This window comes from Acanthochromis polyacanthus, chromosome 10 (assembly GCF_021347895.1).
Source record: "Acanthochromis polyacanthus isolate Apoly-LR-REF ecotype Palm Island chromosome 10, KAUST_Apoly_ChrSc, whole genome shotgun sequence".
Classification (NCBI taxonomy): domain Eukaryota; kingdom Metazoa; phylum Chordata; class Actinopteri; family Pomacentridae; genus Acanthochromis; species Acanthochromis polyacanthus.
In genome coordinates, this window is record NC_067122.1 from 2,887,484 (window position 1) to 2,909,239 (window position 21,756).

The following is a 21,756-nucleotide window of genomic DNA, read 5'->3' on the forward strand; positions in this document are numbered from 1 at the left end:
TACTTTAGGAATATTTTCAATCATTTAAATAATCTTTCATACATTTTAAGAACATATTCTGTGTTTTTTTTTTAAGATTTTACGACATGTTACTAATGTTTTGGACATTTTATATTATGCATTTTCTACTGTATTTATTTTTAAAAATTTTAACAGTATTCTGCAACATTTTAATATTTTATAATTTAACTTAAAAAATGTTTTTAATCATTTAAATAATATTTTCATACATTTAAATAATATCTTTTGCATTTTAGCAATATTTTGGGTGTACAGTCTACAATTTTTTTACAATTTTTGTTGTTATTTTTATATATTTTAACAGTATCCTGCAACATTGTATGAATATGTTCCATATTTTTAAGAATAAATTCTATATTTCAGTATTTTCTAATACTTTAGGAATATTTTCAATCATTTAAATAATCTTTCATACATTTTAAGAACATATTCTGTGTTTTTTTTAAGATTTTCCGACATGTTACTAATGTTTTGGACATTTTATATTATGCATTTTCTACTGTATTTATTTTTAAAAATTTTAACAGTATTCTGCAACATTTTAATATTTTGCAACATTTTAACAATATTTTGGAAATTTTATATTATACAGACTTTCAGTATTTATTTTTATTTTTCATGCATTTTAACAGTATTCTGCAACATTTTATTAATATTTCCAATATTTTAATAATGTATTCTGCATTTTAATATTTTGTAACATTTTAATAATATTTTGGACACATCATATTATACATTTTTTAACATTATTTATTATTATTTTCATACATTTTAACAGTGTTTGGCAACATTTTAATAATATTTCCAGTAATTTTATTAATATACTCAGCATTTTAACAACATTCTCTTACATTTAAATAATATCTTTGACATATTAATACATTTTTTTTAACATTTTGTGAATATTTTACTGCTGAATGTATCTTCCACCTTTCTGAGCCATGCTGCATTTATGTTATCCATCCAGTCAGTTGGATTTTCCTCTTTTTCAAGTCATAAAACCAGTTTCATTAAGTTTTTGCTACTTCTGCAGATTAGTAATAATTTCACAAATGAAGAACTGGGTCCAAATTAGTCCAACGAATAAAGCATCACATCAATGGAATGACTCTTGAACCAACATGGTTGTTGATCCTGCAGACAAATTTGGTATTTTAGAGGTGACGTTTTGACGTGTCTCCAAACAAAATTCAAGATGCAACAACCCTCTGATCTGACATAATGACCATTAAAGAACTAGTTTAACTTAAATATGAAGAACTGGGTCCAGATTAGCCACCAGTTCCAAGCCAGCCCTCGTGGAAAACTCTTAAACCAACATGGTTGTTGAGGCTACAAACATATTTGATATTTTAGAGGTGAGGTTTTGTCTTGACGCGTCTCCAAACAAACTTTAAGATACCAGAATCCCCTGATCTGATATAGTGACCTTAAAAGATTCAATCAAACATGAAGAACTGGGTCCAAACCAGCAAAAAAAAAGCATCACATCTGTAGAATGACTCTTGAACCAACATGGTTGTTGATCCTCGAAACAAATTTGATATTTTAGAGGTGAAGTTTTGTCTTGACGCGTCTCCAAACAAACTTTAAGACGCCACAACTCCTTGATCTTAACTGATGACCATCGGAGAGCTTCCTGTCTGATCCCAGCTTGGTGCCTCAACCTCCAGGGAGCGAGTGGAAGTCGGTGGATGGGCTGTAACGCTGAGGTTTCCTGGTGTGTGTGGGCCGCCGGCTGATTGCAGCGGGGGAAGCTGCACGTCGTCGTTTCTTTCTCCTGGACGTCTTTGAGCGTTCAGAGCAGCTGCACCTCCTCTATTGTTCCCAGAAGATAAATTGGAGCTATTGTCGTAGAAAGAGAAAAGGCTTTAATTGAAGGTTTTCCTGCTGCAGCTTTTAATGCAGCACGCACACACAGACACACACACACACAGACACACACACACACACACACACACACACACACACACACGCACACACAGACACACACACACACACACACACACACACACACACACAGACACAGACACACACACACACACACACACACACACACACACACACGGCTTCAAAGTAATTAAACACATTAACACTTCAAGCATAAGCAAGAAGAAGAAGAAAAAAGAAGAAGAAGCAGCTCTCTTTTGTGTACATTCGCTTCCATTTATCACCCGGACTAAGCAGAGAGGAAGGATTTAGCATATCTCTGCGACTAAAGTGATGGAGCGGAAAAGAAGAGGAAGAAGAAGAGGAGGAGGAGGAGGAAGGGGAAAGCCAATCCGCCTGGGCTCTTTACTCTAGTCGACAGCGTAAAATGTCAGATACTCATCTGGAAATTATTTCCATTTCATACCACTGACATCTTCCCAAGCGGGGGACTCTGAAATCTAATTAGTTTGACCGGGAAACGGTGACCAAGGTAGGGGAGTGTATTATGCAGAGAGAGAGGCCGGCGGGGCGAGCGAGGGTCCCCCGGGTTAACTGGAACTCAGGAGTGGAGATAAGAGCAGCAGCAGGAAAAACTCAGGAGGGCTACTCCATTTTAAATAGCCCTGACTAATAGAGGCAACCTTGAATCCGGCAGCCCTCTGACAGCGCTCCGTCCTCCAAGCGCCGTCCTCCAGGCGCCGTCCTCCAGGCTCTGTCCTCCAGGCTCTGTCCTCCAGGCTCTGTCCTCCAGGCTCCGTCCTTCAGGCTCCGTCCTCCAGGGCTTACCCCAGAACTTCTCCAACTAACCACCAGTCCTGGACCTGGAGCTGCTGACGAACCACCACAGCAGCTCCGACTCTGCAGGGACCCCAAGGACCTGAGACCAGAGAGCAGATCATGGAAGTCCTGGAAGATGTTGGAGCCAACATGGATCAGAGTTGTTCCTGGACATCTCCAACACCCTGCAGCCGGTTCATGGTTTAATGCTTTCAGTTTGATCTCATCACTGGTGACCAGGAGCACCGAAGACGTCATGGAGTTTCAGCGATTCTTGAACCAAATTTGACCTCTTACTTTAGCAACCAACATGTTTGAATCTTCACTAAGGTCGACCAACGACATCCTCTTGTACGGCATTGAGCCTAATCTACAAGAGTTTATCTTGAGGTTCTGGAAGACGTTGGAGCCAGCATGGATCAGAGTTGTTTCTGAACATCTCCAATGCCCTCCAGCTGATTCATGCTTTCTGCTTTCAGTTTGATCTCATCATTGCTGACCAGGAGCACCGTGAACGTCAAGAAGTTTCAGTGATGTTTGACCCTTCTTATTAGCAACCAACATGCTTTAATCTTCACTGTGGTTCTCCAACCACACCCTCTTGCCCGCTCTGGCATTGATCCTAATCTGCAAGAGTTTATCTTTAGGGTTCTGGAAGATGTTGGAGCCAACATGGATCAGAGATGCTCCTGAACATCTCCAACGCCCTCGAGCTGGTTAAGGGTTTAATGCTTTCAGTCTGACCTCATCACTGCTCACCAGGAGCACCGCAAACATCATGGAGTTTCAGAGATGTTTCAACCAAGTTTGACCTCTTTCTTAAGCAACCAACATGCGTGAATCTTGACTGAGGTTTTCCAGCCACGTGTTCTTGGACGTTCTGACATCAAGCCTTAACAGTAGCTGCTCCTAAAGTCTACAACAGTTGACTTTTAGGTTCTGGAAGATGTTGGAGCCAATATGGATTGACTTTTCCTGAACATCTCCAACACCCTGCAGCTGGTTCATGGTTTCTTCTTCAAACACTTTCAGTTTGATCTCATCACTACTGACCAGGAGCACCGCAAACGTCCTGCAGTTTCAGCGATGCTTGAACCAAATTTGACCCTTTTCTTCAGCAACCAACACACTTGAATCTTCACGAAGGTTCTCCAATCACATGCTCTTGGACGTTCTGACAGTTTGCCTTTAGGGTTCTGGAAGATGTTGGAGCCAACATGGATCAGAGTTGTTGGTGAACATCTCCAACACCCTGCAGCTGGTTCATGTTTTAATGCTTTCTCTTTGAGCACCATAAACATCACGGAGTTTCAGTGATGATTGACCTTTTCTTTACCAAGCAACATGCTTTAATCTTCACTGAGGTTCTCTAACCACATGCTCTTGGATGTTCTGACATTGATCCTGATCTACAACAGTTTACCTTTAGGGTTTATGAATGAAATGTTATTAAAAGCCTTCAGTTTTTTATTTTAAATGAAAAATATAAATAAAAGTTCATGACTTTGACATGACTGATGTAAATAATGCTGCAGAAATGGATGAAAAGTTGAGTTTAAAGAGCCAGAAAACATCATTATTAAGGAATTATTAGCGTATATTACATGTATGGATGCAGTTTTTCTACTTCTACTGGCCTGTATGAACACAAACTGTTGATCTGAGTGTGTTTTACATATAAAATATGCACTTAAACTGATTTTCAGACCTGGGGTCCAGTCGGAGCATGATCCTGTTGTAGCTGTAATCACAGGACTTAGCATTGGACTGATGGGCTTCGTGTTCGACCTAATTAAGCACAAGAGCTAATTGGCTGTGTTTGGAGATGAAGCTAATTGGAGGGGAAGAGTTGGGCTGGTCAGATGTGAGATCAATAACAGTTTGGGCTAATAAGGCCTTCCTCCTCCAGCGGACATTAGCGCTTCCCGCTTCATCAAAGACGTGATGGAGGCGGATCAAATACTCCCCAACACGCTGATCTGGCACTTTCTACGACTCTCATTAGCGATTAAAGCACAAATATCTTCATCTGAGAACTTTGTCACCTCACAAATTAGATACAAGACTTTGATTCGAAGCGTTTGGAATAATTCAACCTTCAAATGGTTGTTTTTAGGCCCGTTTGTTCCGATGTTTTACAGCAGCAGCAGGTGGATTTCCTTTTGTTCTGCAACCATCCAAAAGCTTGTCGCAAAGATTAAATTATAGGACATGAAAGCAAAGATGAATCATCTCCAGTAAAGACAGTAATCCAGTTTGTAGAACCTGAACAGCTACCTGTTCATTTACGTTAGCATCGTTAGCAGCTCATTAGCTCCAGGCAGCTGCTCCAGAGAGCTTCGGTCTGGTGAAGAAACGGACGGTGGCATCTCCAGGAGGGCCGGAGCAGCCGGAGCCGAAGTAAAATCGATACGGACTTGATCTGTGGATGTCAGTTAGACTGCATCAGCACAGCTAGCGGCGGAAAAGTGCTGGTGGCAGAACAGGAGGAAACAGACTGTGGAGGAGCTCCTGGAATATTTATAGACGCACAGTGAGGAAGAGGTCCGATGGAGCTGAGCGTCAAGACAGGAAACGACAAAAGCAAGACAGAAAAGGACAAAATGAGACACAAAACAACAAAGATCAGATACAAAATGACAAAACCAAGACAGAAAAATGACAAAAATGAGACACAAAACAACAAAAATCAGACACAAAATGACAAAAACAAGACAGAAAACGACAAAAATGAGACAAAAACAACAAAAATCAGACACAGAATGACAAAAACAAGACAGAAAATGACAAAAATGAGACCCAAACCAACAAAAGCAAGACAGAAAATGACAAAAGTGAGACACAAAACAACAAAAATCAACACAAAATGACAAAACCAAGACAGAAAATGACAAAAATCAGACACAAAACAACAAAAATCAGACAGAAAATGACAAAAAAGAGACACAAAACAACAAAAATGAGACAAAGAATAAAAAAATGAGACGAAACGACAAACGAGACACAAAATGAAAAACACAAGACAGAAATAGACAAAAAGAAGACACAAAATGACAAAAACTAGACAGAAAATGACAAAAGCAAGACGCAATGACCAAAACGAGATACAAGATGAAAAGAAAGAGGCAAAGAAGACAAAAATGAGACAGAAAATGACACAAATAGGACACAAAATGACAAAAAGGAGACACAGAATGACAGAAATGAGACGGAAAACAAAACAAAACGACAAAAATGAGACTGAAAATGCCAAAAATAGGAGCTGAGTGTGTTGTTGCTGAAGCGAGTTGACTTTTACTTTGTGGAGTTTGCTGCTGTGAGGCCGTCCGTGCTCTATAAGCCTCCTGCTGACACCACGTTCACAGGAAAAGCACTTATTAAACAGCCGCTCTGAACTCGGCAGCCGCTCGCACATGACTTAACATTTCTGCAAGCACCTCGCTTTTTGCATGGGAAGTGCTTAAAAACTAAAATCCACGGCGGCGGCGGCGGGCGTGAGAATGTGGGGAGGGAAGACGTCCGCTACTCAGCACTCCCCGGGATTAGAGCGAACACATCAAGCCGCAAACAGACAGAAAAGCCGACTGTAGCTCCTTTCACAAAAAAGGAGGCAATGAATTTCAATTATGCATGAAGCGGAGGGCATTTTGGGAAATAAGCGCCGTTCCCCGGGAGGACGGGCGGCCCCGAGCGGCCCCCGAGCCTCCGCTATCAAAGACTGATCTAATGTCACGCACACAGGAAAGGTTACTCTCTGCATATGCATTGATATTTCTGCTTCCATCTCTGACCTTTTTCCATCCTAAGCTGTGATTTTTTTAAAATGCGAACTCAGCCCCGCGTCCGTCCGTCTGTCAGTTCCCCTCCGTCCACCTGCCTGCCTGTCGTAAAGGATTAAAACGCCAGAACGCAACAAAACGGTCGCTCCGTTTAGAGAGATTAACCTTTTTACAGTTTTCTGCCCATCCTGTAGGAAAACTGATGATGATGTACACATAAGAAAGAAGACACAAAATGAAAGAAACAAGACACAAAACGACAGAAATGAGACAAAATGACAAAAATGAGACACAAAATGACAATAATGAGACATAAAATGAAAATAATGAGACATAAAATGACAAAAACGAGACAAAATGACAAAAACAAGACACGACGAAAACAACACACAAAATGACAAAAACATGACAAAACAAAATCGAGACACAAAACAACAGAAACAAGACACAAAATGACAGAAACAAGACACAAAATGACAGAAATGAGACATAAAATGACAAAAATGAGACATAAAATGACAAAAACGAGACACAAAACGACAAAAAACAAGACATAAAATGACAAAAACGAGACACAAAACGACAAAAAACAAGACATAAAATGATGAAAACGAGACACAAAACGACAAAAACAAGACAAAACGACGAAAATAAGACACAAAAATGACAAAAATGAGATAAAACAACAAAAATGAGATAAAATGACAAAAACGAGACATAAAATGACAAAAATGAGACACAGATGATAAAATGAGACATAAAATGACAAAAAGGAGTCACAAAATGACAAACGAGACACAAATGACAAAAACGAGACACAAAATGACAAAAATGAGACAAAATGACAAAAATGAGACACAAAATGACAGACACGAGACAAAATGCCAAAAACAAGACACAAAATGACAAACGAGACACAAATGACAAAAACGAGACACAAAATGACAAAAATGAGACAAAATGACAAAAATGAGACACAAAATGACAAAAACAAGACACAAAACAACAATAACGAGACACAAAATGACAGAAACAAAACACAAAATGAAGTAGTAGTAACATTCTCTACATAGATATTTTAAATTTGATGTAAAATGTCCTCCAGTTCTGGAATTAGAATCAGTAAGTAAAAAAAAAAAAAAAAAGAAAAAAAAAAGAATCAGTAAGTAAAGAGAAACGAGCCTGACGGGAGAAATCCCGATCCTAATTCTCAAAATCAGAGCCCATAAAGCTGAAACATGTAGTTTTTTCCCCATCCGTCGTCTCTCATTGTGTCATTTCTTGCAGGTGAATAAGAAACGCTGTTATTTTTGCCTTAATTGGCTGTTTGTGCAACATAATTAAGGTTTTAACGAACCTGAGCGTGGTTTCTTTCCCTCCTGATCCTGTTTCATGCTCTGATCTGCCATTTCCGTCTTTCAGCTCCAGATTAAGCAGCCTTCCTGGCACTTTGTTGAACTATTAGCGACTTTAAAAATACACGCCGAGCTTTAATTAATTTCCCTCCGACGGGGGGTGTGCTGCGTTCCGATATCAGGATAATGGCTGCCGTAATCGGCCAAACTGTGACGCTGCAATCCCATTTTTGTTGGTTTTTAGGGAACAAAAAGCGACATCCACGAAATCTTTGCCAAATGGAAACCGTTTCCTGTCTGCCGTCACATGTTGTTCACGCTCAACTTTAACTCTTGACTGCAGAATCGGAACAGATAAGATCACAAAGCACAGCAAGAACCCAAATTTACATGGAAAAATCCGAAATAAAGACCAAGAAATACATGCAGACTAACAGCTGTAACTGGCAGCAAAGACAGAATTTAAGATTAATCCTTGTAGTGGAGCGTTTTCTGTATAAATCTGGTAAAATAAGTGACGTAGAATATTGGCAGAAACCACAGAGATTCGAAATTTTCCTCACAATTCTGTTTTCCAACTACCACAATCCGTCTGTCCTTTCTCCATTCACTGATCTGCTTCCTAATTGCCAAAATATTCAATTATATTTCAATGCAAATATCATTAAAGCTTCAATCTTCAGTAAATGCGACATGGAGAACATTTCTACAGTTCCATTGAGTTTTTTTAAGCTCGTTCTAGTTCCTAGTTTTGGTTTTGATGCATATTTATGGAGATTTCACTGGTTGAGCCACTGGACACCACTTATTATCCCCCGCCTCCATGAAGTGGAAAAGGGGGATATAGGTTTGGCCTCCGTCCATCCATCCGTCTGTCCGTCCGTCCGTGCGTCCGTCTGTCCGTCTGTCCGTCTGAGATGAAGGGGACAGCTTTTCTCGGAAACTATTACAGCTAGGATTACGAAATTTAGTGTGTAGCTTCACACCATGGACACCTTGATCAAGTTCGAAAATGAGACCTGTGCGATAATATTTAACAGAGTTATGGCCCGTGATCACTATTTTGGATATAGACTCATAGACATCACATGTGGCGGGGGATATTGATGACCATGTCGTCTTGTTTAGTTTAGTACAGTCAAGTCAGACACTAACTGGTAAAGAAAAGGATCAACTATCGACTGAAACGCCAGATATTTTTCTAAAGAGGTGGAGGAGACCAAAAACAGAGCTAAAAGAAGACACAAAAATGTCGTCAGTGTCGTCAGTGTTCAGTGGTTTTTTTTTGGTTCCTTGATGTCCATCTCCCACCTTACAACTCCCACAATCCATCATTGAACTGCAGATTCTTCTAGTTCCTAGTTTTGATTTTGATCTATATTTACGGAGAATTTGCTAAATGCAAGAGGTGGAGGAGACCGAAAACAGAGCAACAAGACGATTGATTTTTAGGCCTGAATTCGTCCAAAGGACATAAAAATGATGGTTTTGTAATTGCTTACGTGTTTATGAGGTTTAAGATTCTTCTAGTTCCTAGTTTTGATTTTGATGTATATTTACTGAGATTTCACTGAATGTAAGAGGTGGAGAAGACCAAAAACAGAGCAAAAAGAAGACACAAAAATGGTGATTGTCGTCAGTGTCATGGGTTGGTTTTTTGTGGTTCTTTGATCTTCATCTCCCACCTTACAACTCCCACAATCCATCATTGATCTCCTTTCTAATTGCCAAAATATTCAGTGATATTGCAAAACAAAAAACCTAAAAGCTTCAATCTTCAGCTACTAACTTGCATATCTAATCGGTTAATGCTATATGGAGAGCGTTTCTACAGTTTTCTAGAGTTTTTTAAACTTCTTCTCGTTCCTAGTTTTGGTTTCGATGCATTTTTAATGAGATTTCACTGAATGTAAGAGGTGTATGAGACCAAAAACAGAGCAAAAAGAAAAGTGAATTCATCCAAATGACAAAAATGATAATTTTGTGGGTTTTTTTTGGTTCTTTGATCTGTATCTCCCACCTGTTCTGCTGCTATTTCCAGGTGACTCATTCTTTCTTCTTCTTCTTCTGTTTCCTCTGCAGACCTCAGGCCTCTTCCCGACGTGGCGATGACCGGTAATTGCACCCACGAGTGCACCGAGTTCGGCCACTCCGACTCCTGCTGGATGCCCGGCGAGCCTTCCCCCAACCGCAAGGTGTCCAAGAACGCCCCCAAGCTCTCCACCTTCGTGCCTTACCAGGAGATGGACGGGCAGGAGCAGCTGATGGCCAACGGCAGCCCCAAGCCCCTGACGGAGGAGCGCGGATCGGGTGGCGGCGGCGGCGGCAGCTCCAAAGTCGCCAACATGCGCTTCATGACGCCCTACAGCAGTGCCTACCCGGGTGGCGGCGACCCGTCCGGTAAAGACTGTGGGCTGGAGGAGATCCCGCTGAGCCAGGCGGTGGAGTACCACTCAGCCACCACCCCGACCGGCCAGACCTCCAAGAGGGAGATCTACCTGTGAGGGCGACGCTCTCCACCTTAAACCCCCACCGCCATCCGTCCACCTCCGCCCGTCGCTGCTCGCCACCACCCGCCCCGCCTCACCCCTCACGGCCGCCCCTGTGCCTATAACCCAGCGCCGACTTCCCCTTCCTCCCTTTTTATAACTGCATCCAAGGCTTTAGACCCCGCCCACCTTCCACCCTCCACCTTCCACCCCTCTAGAAACCAATCAAATGTAAAATAGAAGTAATCAGTGGAAGAAAACAGGAATGTAAACTACACCACATCGTTGTGATAATTTAATGGGAACCTATTCAGCTACTCACGTATTTGAGTTGGATTTGTGTGCGTCGCTTTAGGCTATGTTGCTGTGTTGGAACAGAAAAAGAAAAAACACCTTCAGGGGTAGAAGGGAAAGAACTCCTTGTAAATCCTACTTAAGTATACTGTGTAATGCTATCTATCCTCAACTTTTTGGATCTGTTTGATTTGTTCTTTTTTTTTTTTTTCGTTTTTCGACCGAAGACACATTTTGAGCCAAATGGACGTGGCTCGTTTCTACCAGGAGCAGCTCATCGTTAAGACGTTTGCGGCTGTTTCCCGACCTCCGGAGGCTCTCAGTTCTGCTCGTTTCTTTTTGCCGTGAAGAGGTCTTTTTTCACTGTACAGAGCTGTAAATACTAGAACAGTGACGACGGAGGGACTGCTGTGGCTCTGAGCGGATCCGGCTGTTCTGTCTGCACACCTCCATCGGACCGCTGGACTGAAAACCTTCTGGTGTACGGAGAGCCGACACCACGGCGTTCACCGTCGCTCTGCAGGAACCTGGACTCTTGAGCATCACCGACGGTGCCGAGTTTCAAGACTTTTTATTGTTTTTTTTCCTCTCTCTCCTCTGCAACTTTACAGCGCGGTTGGGTTTGAGTTCTCGAGGGGGAGAAAACACTCGACGCTGATTTAATCTGAACCGAAAGAAAGCTGAGTTCTAAGTGCTTCATTCAGTCGATCTAAGAACCGATGATATTATCCATGCTGCTGTCCGTAGTATCCCGTAATACGACCAACGTAAATGTGTTTAGAAGGTAAATTCATTCACACAGAAAACCCAAAAAACTAGACGAAAAACAATGACATATTCCTTTTCCAACACTGAAATATCTTCCACCTTGTTACATGTGGCGCCGCTGTGGAGCAGTTTTTAAGTTTGGCAATCGATTAAATCCGTAAAACGAAGCAAAACCCATCAAACTATTTCCGGTTTCAGCTTCTCCGCTGCTTCTTTCTGTTGGTATTGTTCTAAAGTTAAACCTTCGCTAGATAAAGGACATTTTCTTTGAGGCTTTAGATGCAAAATTAGACGTTTGACATTGGAGGAAAGGTTGGGAGGTGATTAATATCTGGACGGTTCGTCCTCTGGGGAGCAGGAATCGCTAAATGTCATCTGTTGCTTCATTTTTGACATTTATTGGCTTGAAGCGAAGGTAAACAAATTTGTATGACAAGAGCCTGAAATCCAAAAAACTCGACGAAAACAAAGACATTTTCCTTCTCCAACGCTGAAATATCTTCAGTCTCGTTCCATGTGACGCCGCTGTGGAGCAGTTTTTAAGTCTGGCAATCGATTAATGCGTTAAAGGAAACAAAAACCATCAAACTTTCCAGTTTCAGCTTCTCCACTGCTTCTTTCTATTCGTATCATTCTGAACTTAAAACTTCTCTGATCAATTTCAACGAATCAACAAATAAAGAACTTTTTTTTAGGCTTCAGATGCAAAGTTAGTCGTTTGACATTAAAGGAAAGGTTGGCAGGTGATTAATATCTGGACGGTTCGTCCTCCGGGGAGCAGGAATCCCTGAATGTCATCTGTTGCTTCACTTCTGACATTTATTGGCTTGAAGCGAAGGTAAACAAATTTGCATGACAGCAGCGCTGAAAGGAGGCAGGTCACCATCTAGTTTAGCCTCGACCCCACAGAGAACATGAATATTCAGGGATGTTTGTCTGAATTTGTCTTGCTGGAGGTGCAAAGATCTCCATGAAAATGCAGATTAAGGTTTAGGTTTCATTTATTTTATCACATTTACCAACACCTAGTCCCAATTTGATGCCGTTTTCCGAGATAAGACGCACTTCAAACTCAAACCTGTTTTCTCTCCATGATGTCAGTCAATGTGGATCAGCTGCAGTTCCTGATTGTTCCACCAGGAGGAGCCTCTTCCTGTTTAATCCTGTAGAGACCAGAGGAGGCGTCACTCAGACTACAGGTCATGTTAAAGCAGAGAGCATTGTGGGAGTTTAGCAGCAACGGACACCATGCCAAAGACATGAGTGAAGGTTAATGACCTCCTCATGTGGTTAAAACAAACTGGGCTCAACTAGGACAGAATTCTTCTGTATCAGTGGTTTAAAAACATAAATCAAGCCATACATCTGTTGACTAAGAACTACAAGAACAGAACAGATTACATGCCCACTGAGCTCGATTTTTCGAACAAGAAAAACATGACACAAAATGACAAAAATGACAAAAATTCGACACAAAATGACAAAAACAGCACACAGACTTGACAATAATTAGACACAAAAAAGCGAAAACTTAGATAAAAATTGACAAAAATTCGACACAAAATGACAAATATGAGACAAAATGACAAAAACAATAAAACAAAGCGACAAGAACAAGACAAGAAACAAGAACAGACCACAAAAACGAGACACAACATGACAAAAACGAAGCACAAGACGACAAAAATGAGACACAAAACGACAAAAACGAGAAATAAATGACAAAAATGTGAAACGTCAAAAACGAGACAGAAAACAACAAAAATTAAAACAAATTGATAAAAATTTGATTAAAAAAATTGACAGAAAATAGACACAAAATGGCAAAAACAAGACACAAAATGACCAGTGTTTACAGATTCCGCTGTGGTTTCAGAGCCAGCAGCTGTTTGTCTCCACCTCCTTCCATTCCAGTTGTTTGTCTCCACCTCCATCCATTCCAGCTGTTTGCTTCCACCTCCTTCCATTCCAGCTGTTTGCTTCCACCTCCTTCCATTCCAGCTGTTTTTCTCCACCTCCATCCATTCCAGCTGTTTGCTTCCACCTCCATCCATTCCAGCTGTTTGTTTCCACCTCCATCCATTCCAGCTGTTTGCTTCCACCTCCTTCCATTCCAGCTGTTTGCTTCCACCTCCTTCCATTCCAGCTGTTTGTTTCCACCTCCTTCCATTCCAGCTGTTTGTTTCCACCTCCTTCCATTCCAGCTGTTTGTTTCCACCTCCATCCATTCCAGCTGTTTGTTTCCACCTCCTTCCATTCCAGCTGTTTGTTTCCACCTCCATCCATTCCAGCTGTTTGTTTCCACCTCCTTCCATTCCAGCTGTTTGTTTCCACCTCCTTCCATTCCAGCTGTTTGCTTCCACCTCCTTCCATTCCAGCTGTTTGCTTCCACCTCCTTCCATTCCAGCTGTTTGCTTCCACCTCCTTCCATTCCAGCTGTTTGCTTCCACCTCCTTCCATTCCAGCTGTTTGCTTCCACCTCCATCCATTCCAGCTGTGGAGGCGTCGGTGGCCTCTGAGTGTTTCCTGCTGAGTTGTGGAGCTTGAAGAAGTGGCTTTTCGGTCAGCTCGTTAGTTCCCACCTCTTTACCTCCTCAGCGTGAGGCCGGAGCCGCTCGGCGTTTAGCGCTGGTATTTATTAAACCTGTTAGCGGCGTGCAGCGGGGGAGGCGGCCGCCATTTCCCGCGGCGCTGCGGCGGCACAGCAGCGCAGGATTAATGGCACCTGTTCGGGCTGCGGTCCACTAACACCCCCTCAGCTCGGCAGCGCACACACTCTAATTACAACCCGAGGCTCTGCACATTACCGGCAATAATTTGCGGCAGTAAAAGCGAGCCGGCTTGGAAGTTCATTCGCTGCGAGTTTGGTGTTAATGGCTGCCGAGGATAATGTGAGGCTCCACCTGTGGAGATGCTCGTCGGCTGAGAGCGGATGGATGAAAGCGACGGCACAGTGAGAGCTGTGAAAACATCCTCTGAACAAGTCGTTTAGCCTCACACTGAGCCGCTAACACTTAAAACAAAGCAAGAAATCAGCCGCCGTGCCGAGATCGTCTCACAAATCAGCCTCTTCCTCAACATCTCGGGGATCCAGAGGCAGTTTCTGAGCCAAAGATTCACTTTTTTCACATTTTATGACCCAAACTGCAGCCTGAGATGGCAGGAAAATGATATTATAAAAGTTAAACCTGCAGCAGAAGAGCCTGGAAAAGAGGCACTAATGCGCACGAGCAGAGAGGAAAACAGAGAAATGCACAAAAATGAGACACAAAACGACAAAAATGATGCATAAAATGGCAAAAATGAGACACAAAATGACAAAAACGAGAAACAAAATGACAAAAATGAGATGCAGAATGACAAATGATAAACAATGACAAAAACAAGACACAAAACGACAAAATGAGACACAAAATGGCAAAAATGAGAAACAAAACGACAAAAACAAGACACAAAACGACAAAATGAGACAAAATGGCAAAAATGAGACAAAATGACAAAAACGTGAAACAAAATGACAAAAATGAGACACAAAATGACAAAAATGAGAAACAAAACGACAAAAACAAGACACAAAACGACAAAATGAGACAAAATGGCAAAAATGAGACAAAATGACAAAAACGTGAAACAAAATGACAAAAATGAGACACAAAATGACAAAAACGTGAAACAAAATGACAAAAATGAGAAACAAAACGACAAAAATGAGAAACAAAACGACAAAAACAAGACACAAAACGACAAAATGAGACAAAATGGCAAAAATGAGACAAAATGACAAAAACGTGAAACAAAATGACAAAAATGAGAAACAAAATGACAAAAATGAGAAACAAAACGACAAAAACAAGACAGCTTCTTACCGTCCGTCTGTTTGCTTGGAAAAACGTGGAAAAAGTACGCACCTGGTTGACTTTTATGTTTGAGTTAAATTCGTGGAAAGTTGCTACAATAACAGCGGAGAAAGTCAAACCTTTTGACTCTTAAATACAACAAAAACTCCATGTTAAGTTTCCTGACTTTTACTGACTAGATCCTACATTTCCCAGAATGCACCTGGTCAGACTTCTATTTCTGACTTAAATTCCTGGAAAAGTGGTTAAAAGAAGTGGATAAAGTTGAACATTTTGGCTCTCAAATACAAAAATGCAGCTAAAAATCCACTACTTTTAGCTAGTGATCTGCATCCTACATTTCCCATAGTGCACCTGGTCAGACTTGTATTTTTTAGTTTCATTTATTGAACTGCTTCCGTCCGTTTGGCTGTGAGGATCTCTGGTCTCCTCTGATTTATAGTGGTCGTACCTTCCTGTCCGTTCCCCTCCACATAAATCAGCCGTCATTCCTCCAACATTCAGGCGCTGACAGAGATTTAGAGTTGACGGGCGCCGCCGCCGTCCCCAGCGTTCGGTGATTTAACGCCGCCGCTCAGCGCTCTGATTGATTATTTACGGGCCGACATGGAGGTCCTCCTTCCTCCTCCCTGAGCCGCTGCTTTCACTCCTCTGAGGATCAGCTGAGCGGCCGTAGCGCTGCGTCAGGTAAAGATGGAGGAGAGGTGGAGGTTTGACCGCAACGCTTTGGCACCAATTAACCCCAGCAGAGGAAAAACAACCTCTGGTGACCCTCGGCGACCTCCGATGAGCCGCTGTTGGCTTCAGCTGGCAGGAAAACCACCAGGAACACAGCCGTTTCAGCGTTATTCTGCTTATTACAGGCTAAAAACACACACTGACGCTCGTTTCTGTGGCTTTTACAGACTTTAAGGAGCCTGTAGAGCCAGAAGTATGTATAAATGTAAAATACTACACAACAAACACAGTTTAACATCTTCAAAGTAACAGTTTGGTGAAAAATACCTGAAGTCAAAGTAATCAGATTACCTTAAATCAAAGAAAAGGTTCATTTTTTCCTGTGTCTGACTGGAAATTTGAAAGAAATGATGATTTTATTTCTTTAAATCTGGAATAAACACGTTTATTCCTGCATACACCCCCTGTCAAAAGTTTTGAGACGAGTTCTAATTTATTTGAATGAGAAAGTGTCTCAAAACTTTTGACAGGGCGTGTATTTATGCTTAAATAATGCAGCATTTCCAACCAATCCTTGGATACAGTAACAAAATTATCTTAGAGATAAAACACTACACAGTAAACAGTTTAACAGCCTCAAAGCAGCGTCTTGAAGAAGAACACCTTTCCTAAAAGTAATCAGATTACCTTAAATCAAAGTAAAATTCCAGTTTGACATTTTTATGACTGAAAATTTGAAAGAAATGTTTATTTTTTTTCTTTAACTCTGGAATAAATCCACATATATTTGCACATATTTATGCTTCTAAAGCAGCGTTTCCAACCAAACCTTTCATTTAGCAACAGAAAACCTTTCCTCAGAGTAATCAGATTACCTTAAAGCAAGGTAAAGTTCCGGTTTTGACTCACCGTTACTAAACATGTTGACATTTTATTTAAGCTTAGAGTAAATCCACATTTATTGACAGGCGTTTACAGATCAGTAATGCAGCGTTTCCACCCAGACCAGACTGTTTCTGTTCCACATCAGTGTATTAGGGCTGTGTGTCTTTGAGAATCCCAACACTTCCTGCTCCCCGGCGGTGAAATCCTCCTTCCCATCAGCCCCCAGGAGATCAGCTGTCACACGTCTGACAGCTTCGGAGCGTTCAGCAGGCGTCTGCATGCAGAGAGTCTGCAGCAGCGGCGACAGAAGTATAGAAATATGACAGGAATATGAATGAAAACGCTCGGCGGGACGGGTTTCTGAAGCCGGTTCTGAAGGTTATCGTTGGGATCCAGAGCAGCTTCACACTTCTGCAGGTTTACTTTGAATCAGGGATTAATTCGGAATAATGACAAAAACGAGACACAAAACAGAGAATAAAGTGAAACAAAAGATGAAAAAATAAAACAAAAAGCAGAAGCGAGGCAAAAGGAAACACAAAACCACAAAAATGCGAGAAACGACAGAACGAAACAAAACAGACAAAAATTTAGACGTCAAAGTTTCAAAGTGATTCAAAAAATGGACAAACAACAAAAACAAGACAAAAAATTAAAGTTACAAAGTGATAAAAAAAATGGACAAACAACAAAAAGAAGACAAAAAATTAAAACAGGACAAAATATTACAGAAATGAGAAACAAAATTACAAAAATAGGACATAAAATGAGACGAAACGACAAAGTATAAGACAAAACAAAACAAAACAGACAAGAAATTTAGACGTAAAAGTTACAAAGTGATACAAAAAATGGACAAACAACAAAAACAAGACAAAAAATTAAAACAGGACAAAATGAAATGAGAAAAAATTACAAAAATAGGACATAAAATGGCAAAAAATGAGACAAAATGACAAAAATGAGACAAAACGACAAAATATGAGACAAAACAAAACAGAGACAAAAAATTAGACATAAAAGTTACAAAGTGATAAAAAAATGTACAAACGACACAAGCGAGATGATAAAAGACACAAAGCAACAAGAAACAGACTAAATGTGACAAAAACGAGACACAAAACAAAGAAAGTGAAACAAAAGATGAAAAAACAAAACAAAAAACATAAGCGAGGCTAAAAGGAAACACAAAACGACAAAAATACGAGACAAACGACAGAACGAAACAAAACAGACAAAAAATTTAGACGTAAAAGTTACAAAGTGATAAAAAAAATGAACAAACAACAAAAAGAAGACAAAAATTTTGAAACAGGGCAGAATGAAATGAGAAACAAAATTACAAGAATAGGACATAAAATGAGACGAAACGACAAAATATAAGACAAAACAAAACAGACAAGAAATTTAGACGTAAAAGTTACAAAGTGATACAAAAAATGGACAAACAACAAAAACGACAAAAAATTAAAACAGGACAAAATGAAATGAGAAACAAAATTACAAGAATAGGACATAAAATGGCAAAAAATGAGACAAAACGACAAAAGTGAGAACGAAACGACAAAATATGAGAAAAACACAAAAACAGACAAAAAATTAGACATAAAAGTTACAAAGCATCAAAAAAATCTACAAGCGAGACGATAAAAGACACAAAACAAGAAACAGACTAAATATTACACAAATCGGACACAAAAAGACAAAAGAACAGTGAAAATATTGGACTCCCTGGAGGACCGGTTCTGGCCTGCGGGCCACATGTTGGACACCCTGGTTTTAAATTAATCCTCCCTGAACCGTTCCATGATTAAGCCGCCGTCATCGGCCTAAAACGTGCTTCTGATGGATTAAAAATCTCCACTTTTTGCAGTAAAACACATTCAGCCTTGATTTATTATGAACTTCTAAAGTGCAGCGCTGCTGGAACACTTCATAGAGCCGCTGATTTATCACTTACAGGCGTAAATATCTCCCAGAAACACTGGGGGTTATTTTTAAAAACGCCTTGGTTTACTACCGACGGTTATTATTTATGGATGAAACCCGCTGCTGGACCTGAGCTCTAAAGTTCTGCAGATCTTTCAGCAGAAACGTTCCTTTAAATTGTCGTTTCTCCTCCTCAGTGTCTGTCGGTAACGTTACGACTCACTGCATTCATCTTTTCTCTCCTTCTTCCTTCCATCCGCTAATATTTAGTCTGGAACCGGTTCCTGCTTCTCGTGCAGTCGCAGTTTTGGGGTTTTTTTTTAAGAGCTGTTAGTATCTGCAAGAAGAAAAAGGAGAAATAAAACGCAGATTTCATTAACATGACTTGGAGGGACTAATTCCTGGAAAGTTGCTGCAAGAAAATGTTGAAAAAGTCGAATATTTTGGCTCTTAAATACAAAGAAAGCTAAAATCTCCAAGCTAGTAGATCTGCATCCTACATTTCCCATAATGCACCTGGTCAGACTTCCGTTTTAGAGGTAAATACCTAGAAAATTGCTGTTCAAAAAGAGTAAAAAGTTCAACATTTTGGCTCTTAAAACCAAAAATAACTCCACATTAAGAACCCTGAGTTTCAGCGCGTAAACCTGCCTCCTACATTTCCCATGATGCACCTGTCCAGCCTTTCCAAAGCGCCTCTGCAGCCTGAGGAGTCGTTCTCCAGCTGCTCCACGGCCGCCTTCCTCCCGTGTGTTTGATGGACTTCAGTGGAAGCGTCTTTAATAAAACACGAAGCTGCTCTGATGACGGAGCGTCGCTCGTTTAGGGAACATTTCTCACATTTCCAGGTTTTAAAAGTCGAGCGTTTTGCACGAGAACGTCCGGTTCCGCAGGTCAGCGGAGGGGTTTTGCTGTTTTTTTTGGTTGTGTATTATACCGAGGCCGGAGCATGAAACAACTTTATAAATATTCTACATTTTGGTTGTCGTTGTTTTTGATCAATGTTATGGAATCAACACTGCTGTAGACATACTGTATGAATATTAATGGTCGTTGCTGTTTTTTACCGGGCGGTGCTGGTGCTGGTGGTGGTGGTGGTGGTGGGGTTTTCTGTTTCTTTACTCCATCAGAACTGAAAAATCCGACACGACTGGAGTTCATTTAGCCTCAAAGTAACACGATAAACTAAAATCTCAGAGCCGATGGTTGAATTTGAATCAGAAATCGCGATAAAATGGTGAAAATACGAACAAAAACTTGATTTTTTTCGAAGTTCATTTAGCGAAAGTCTGCGAGCTAACGGCTAAAAATCTTCAGATGTTTATCGTTTGTTCGATTAAAGTTGATTTTCTGAAGCTCCTGAAGTGCTGCTCTTTGTGTTTTTATGCTGTGAGATGAAGTCAGACCGACTTTAAGAGCTTCATAAAGTTTAGAATCGATTTAAAATATCAGAATATATAAAGAAATCTGGAAAATGTGGCAAAATAAATGAATTTATTTGCACATTTTCTCCTTCTTCATCTCCTTCTTCATATTGTTCATCTTCTTCTTCTCCTTCTCTTTCATCTCCTTCTTCTTTGGTGTACAAACACACTCATCTTTCTTCTCTAATTGGCATGTGGTTTAATAAATCTACTTTTCTGTGATCTTGAAGGAAATATAAATGTATATTTTTTGAGTTTCTGTACATTTGAAGATGGAGTTCAGGTTGTTTTTCTTTCCTGCTTTTTGTTTTGAACTCAGAAGGAGAAAAGGTCCGAGCCGCCGAGTCACTTTTGTCTTTACAGGAAGTTCCACGTTCGTAGCCTAATTGTTGGTCGGTTATATTTATATAGGAAACTGCTAGTGATGCCTTGTTTTTTGTACAGTTTTATGTACATGCAAGTGTAGGTTTTTAAAATACAAAAAAAATAAAAAGAAGATGAAAAACTCTATATATTCAAGCACCGTGAAGGAAGTCTGACCCTGAACCTACCAGTAGGAGTGTCTAGTTGAAGTTTCCGTAGGAGTGAAGAGTCAGAACCGTGGCTTTACGTTCTCATCCCGTCTCTGGACAAACTGTACATTTATTCCTCCTTCTGTTGCTCTTCTTTGGCTTTTCTTTTCTTTCTGGGTGTTTGTTTGAGCCTCATCTGTTCTCCTTTGATCAGCATTCGCATGTTTGAATTTGAAAAAAAATGTGGTCTTTTATTTTTGCTGAGCAAATCAAAGAAACGATATCTTGTAATTACTCCTTCCTTATAGCTTTACAATAAAATACATTCAGTCAAAGAAAGATCGGAGCTGTCCGTGTGTTTGTGTCGCAGGAGAAACCCTGGAAATCAACAATCCACACCGGAAAGAAAAGTGTATTTGTTCTTCACACAAGACAAAAAAAGGCAAAAGTTTGGCTGAAGTTGACAAAAACGAGACACGAAACGACAAAAGCAAGGCAAAAAGACAAAAAGAAGACACAAAACCACAGAAACAAGACACAAAAAGACAAAAACATGAGAAAAAGACAACAATGACACACAAAAACATTTACACAAGGACTGCATGTTTCAGTGTGTTCTGCATGGATTGTTGTGAATTTGATGTAAAATCTCCTTCAGTTGTGGAATGATCCAGACGTTGGAAGAACTGGAAGCTCAGTTGTTTATTCTGGAGGAATCAGATGATTGAAGTCGACTGAACTGAAACCAGGAGGATTAATGTGACCTCTTTCAGATAAACTGAATTTAATTGAGAGTTTCTAAATGAGCAATTTATAGAAGTTGTTTTTTAGTGTAATGACATTAATTTAAACCAAAAGTCAGTCTTCTTTAATGACCAGTTCCAACCTAACCGACTGGGTTTAGTGTTTAAACCAAGCAAAGACAGAAAACAGAATAAAAAAACTGCCTTAAGTAAAGAAAAATCCACTGAGATGGAACTTTAAAGCCTCCTGGGTTCACATCCATCGACTTCCATCATCTTTTCTTTCCTCCAAACTCCAAACGTTGACGTTTCT

General features: G+C 40.4%; 1 protein-coding gene across 3 annotated transcripts in view; it reads left to right on the forward strand.

The window, feature by feature from the left end:
• Nucleotides 1-21,039, forward strand: part of LOC110960409 (protocadherin-1-like) — a 295,344-nt gene extending 274,305 nt beyond the window's left edge. For 2 of the 3 annotated variants that reach the window (XM_051954882.1, XM_051954883.1), the window contains exon 5: nucleotides 9,947-21,039. In XM_051954882.1, the coding sequence (XP_051810842.1) occupies nucleotides 9,947-10,368 (422 nt within the window). In that variant the 3' untranslated portion in view covers nucleotides 10,369-21,039. The remainder of the gene's footprint in view (nucleotides 1-9,946) is intronic. The other variant, XM_051954886.1, reaches the window with a different exon arrangement.
• The last annotated feature ends 717 nt before the right edge of the window (nucleotides 21,040-21,756 follow it).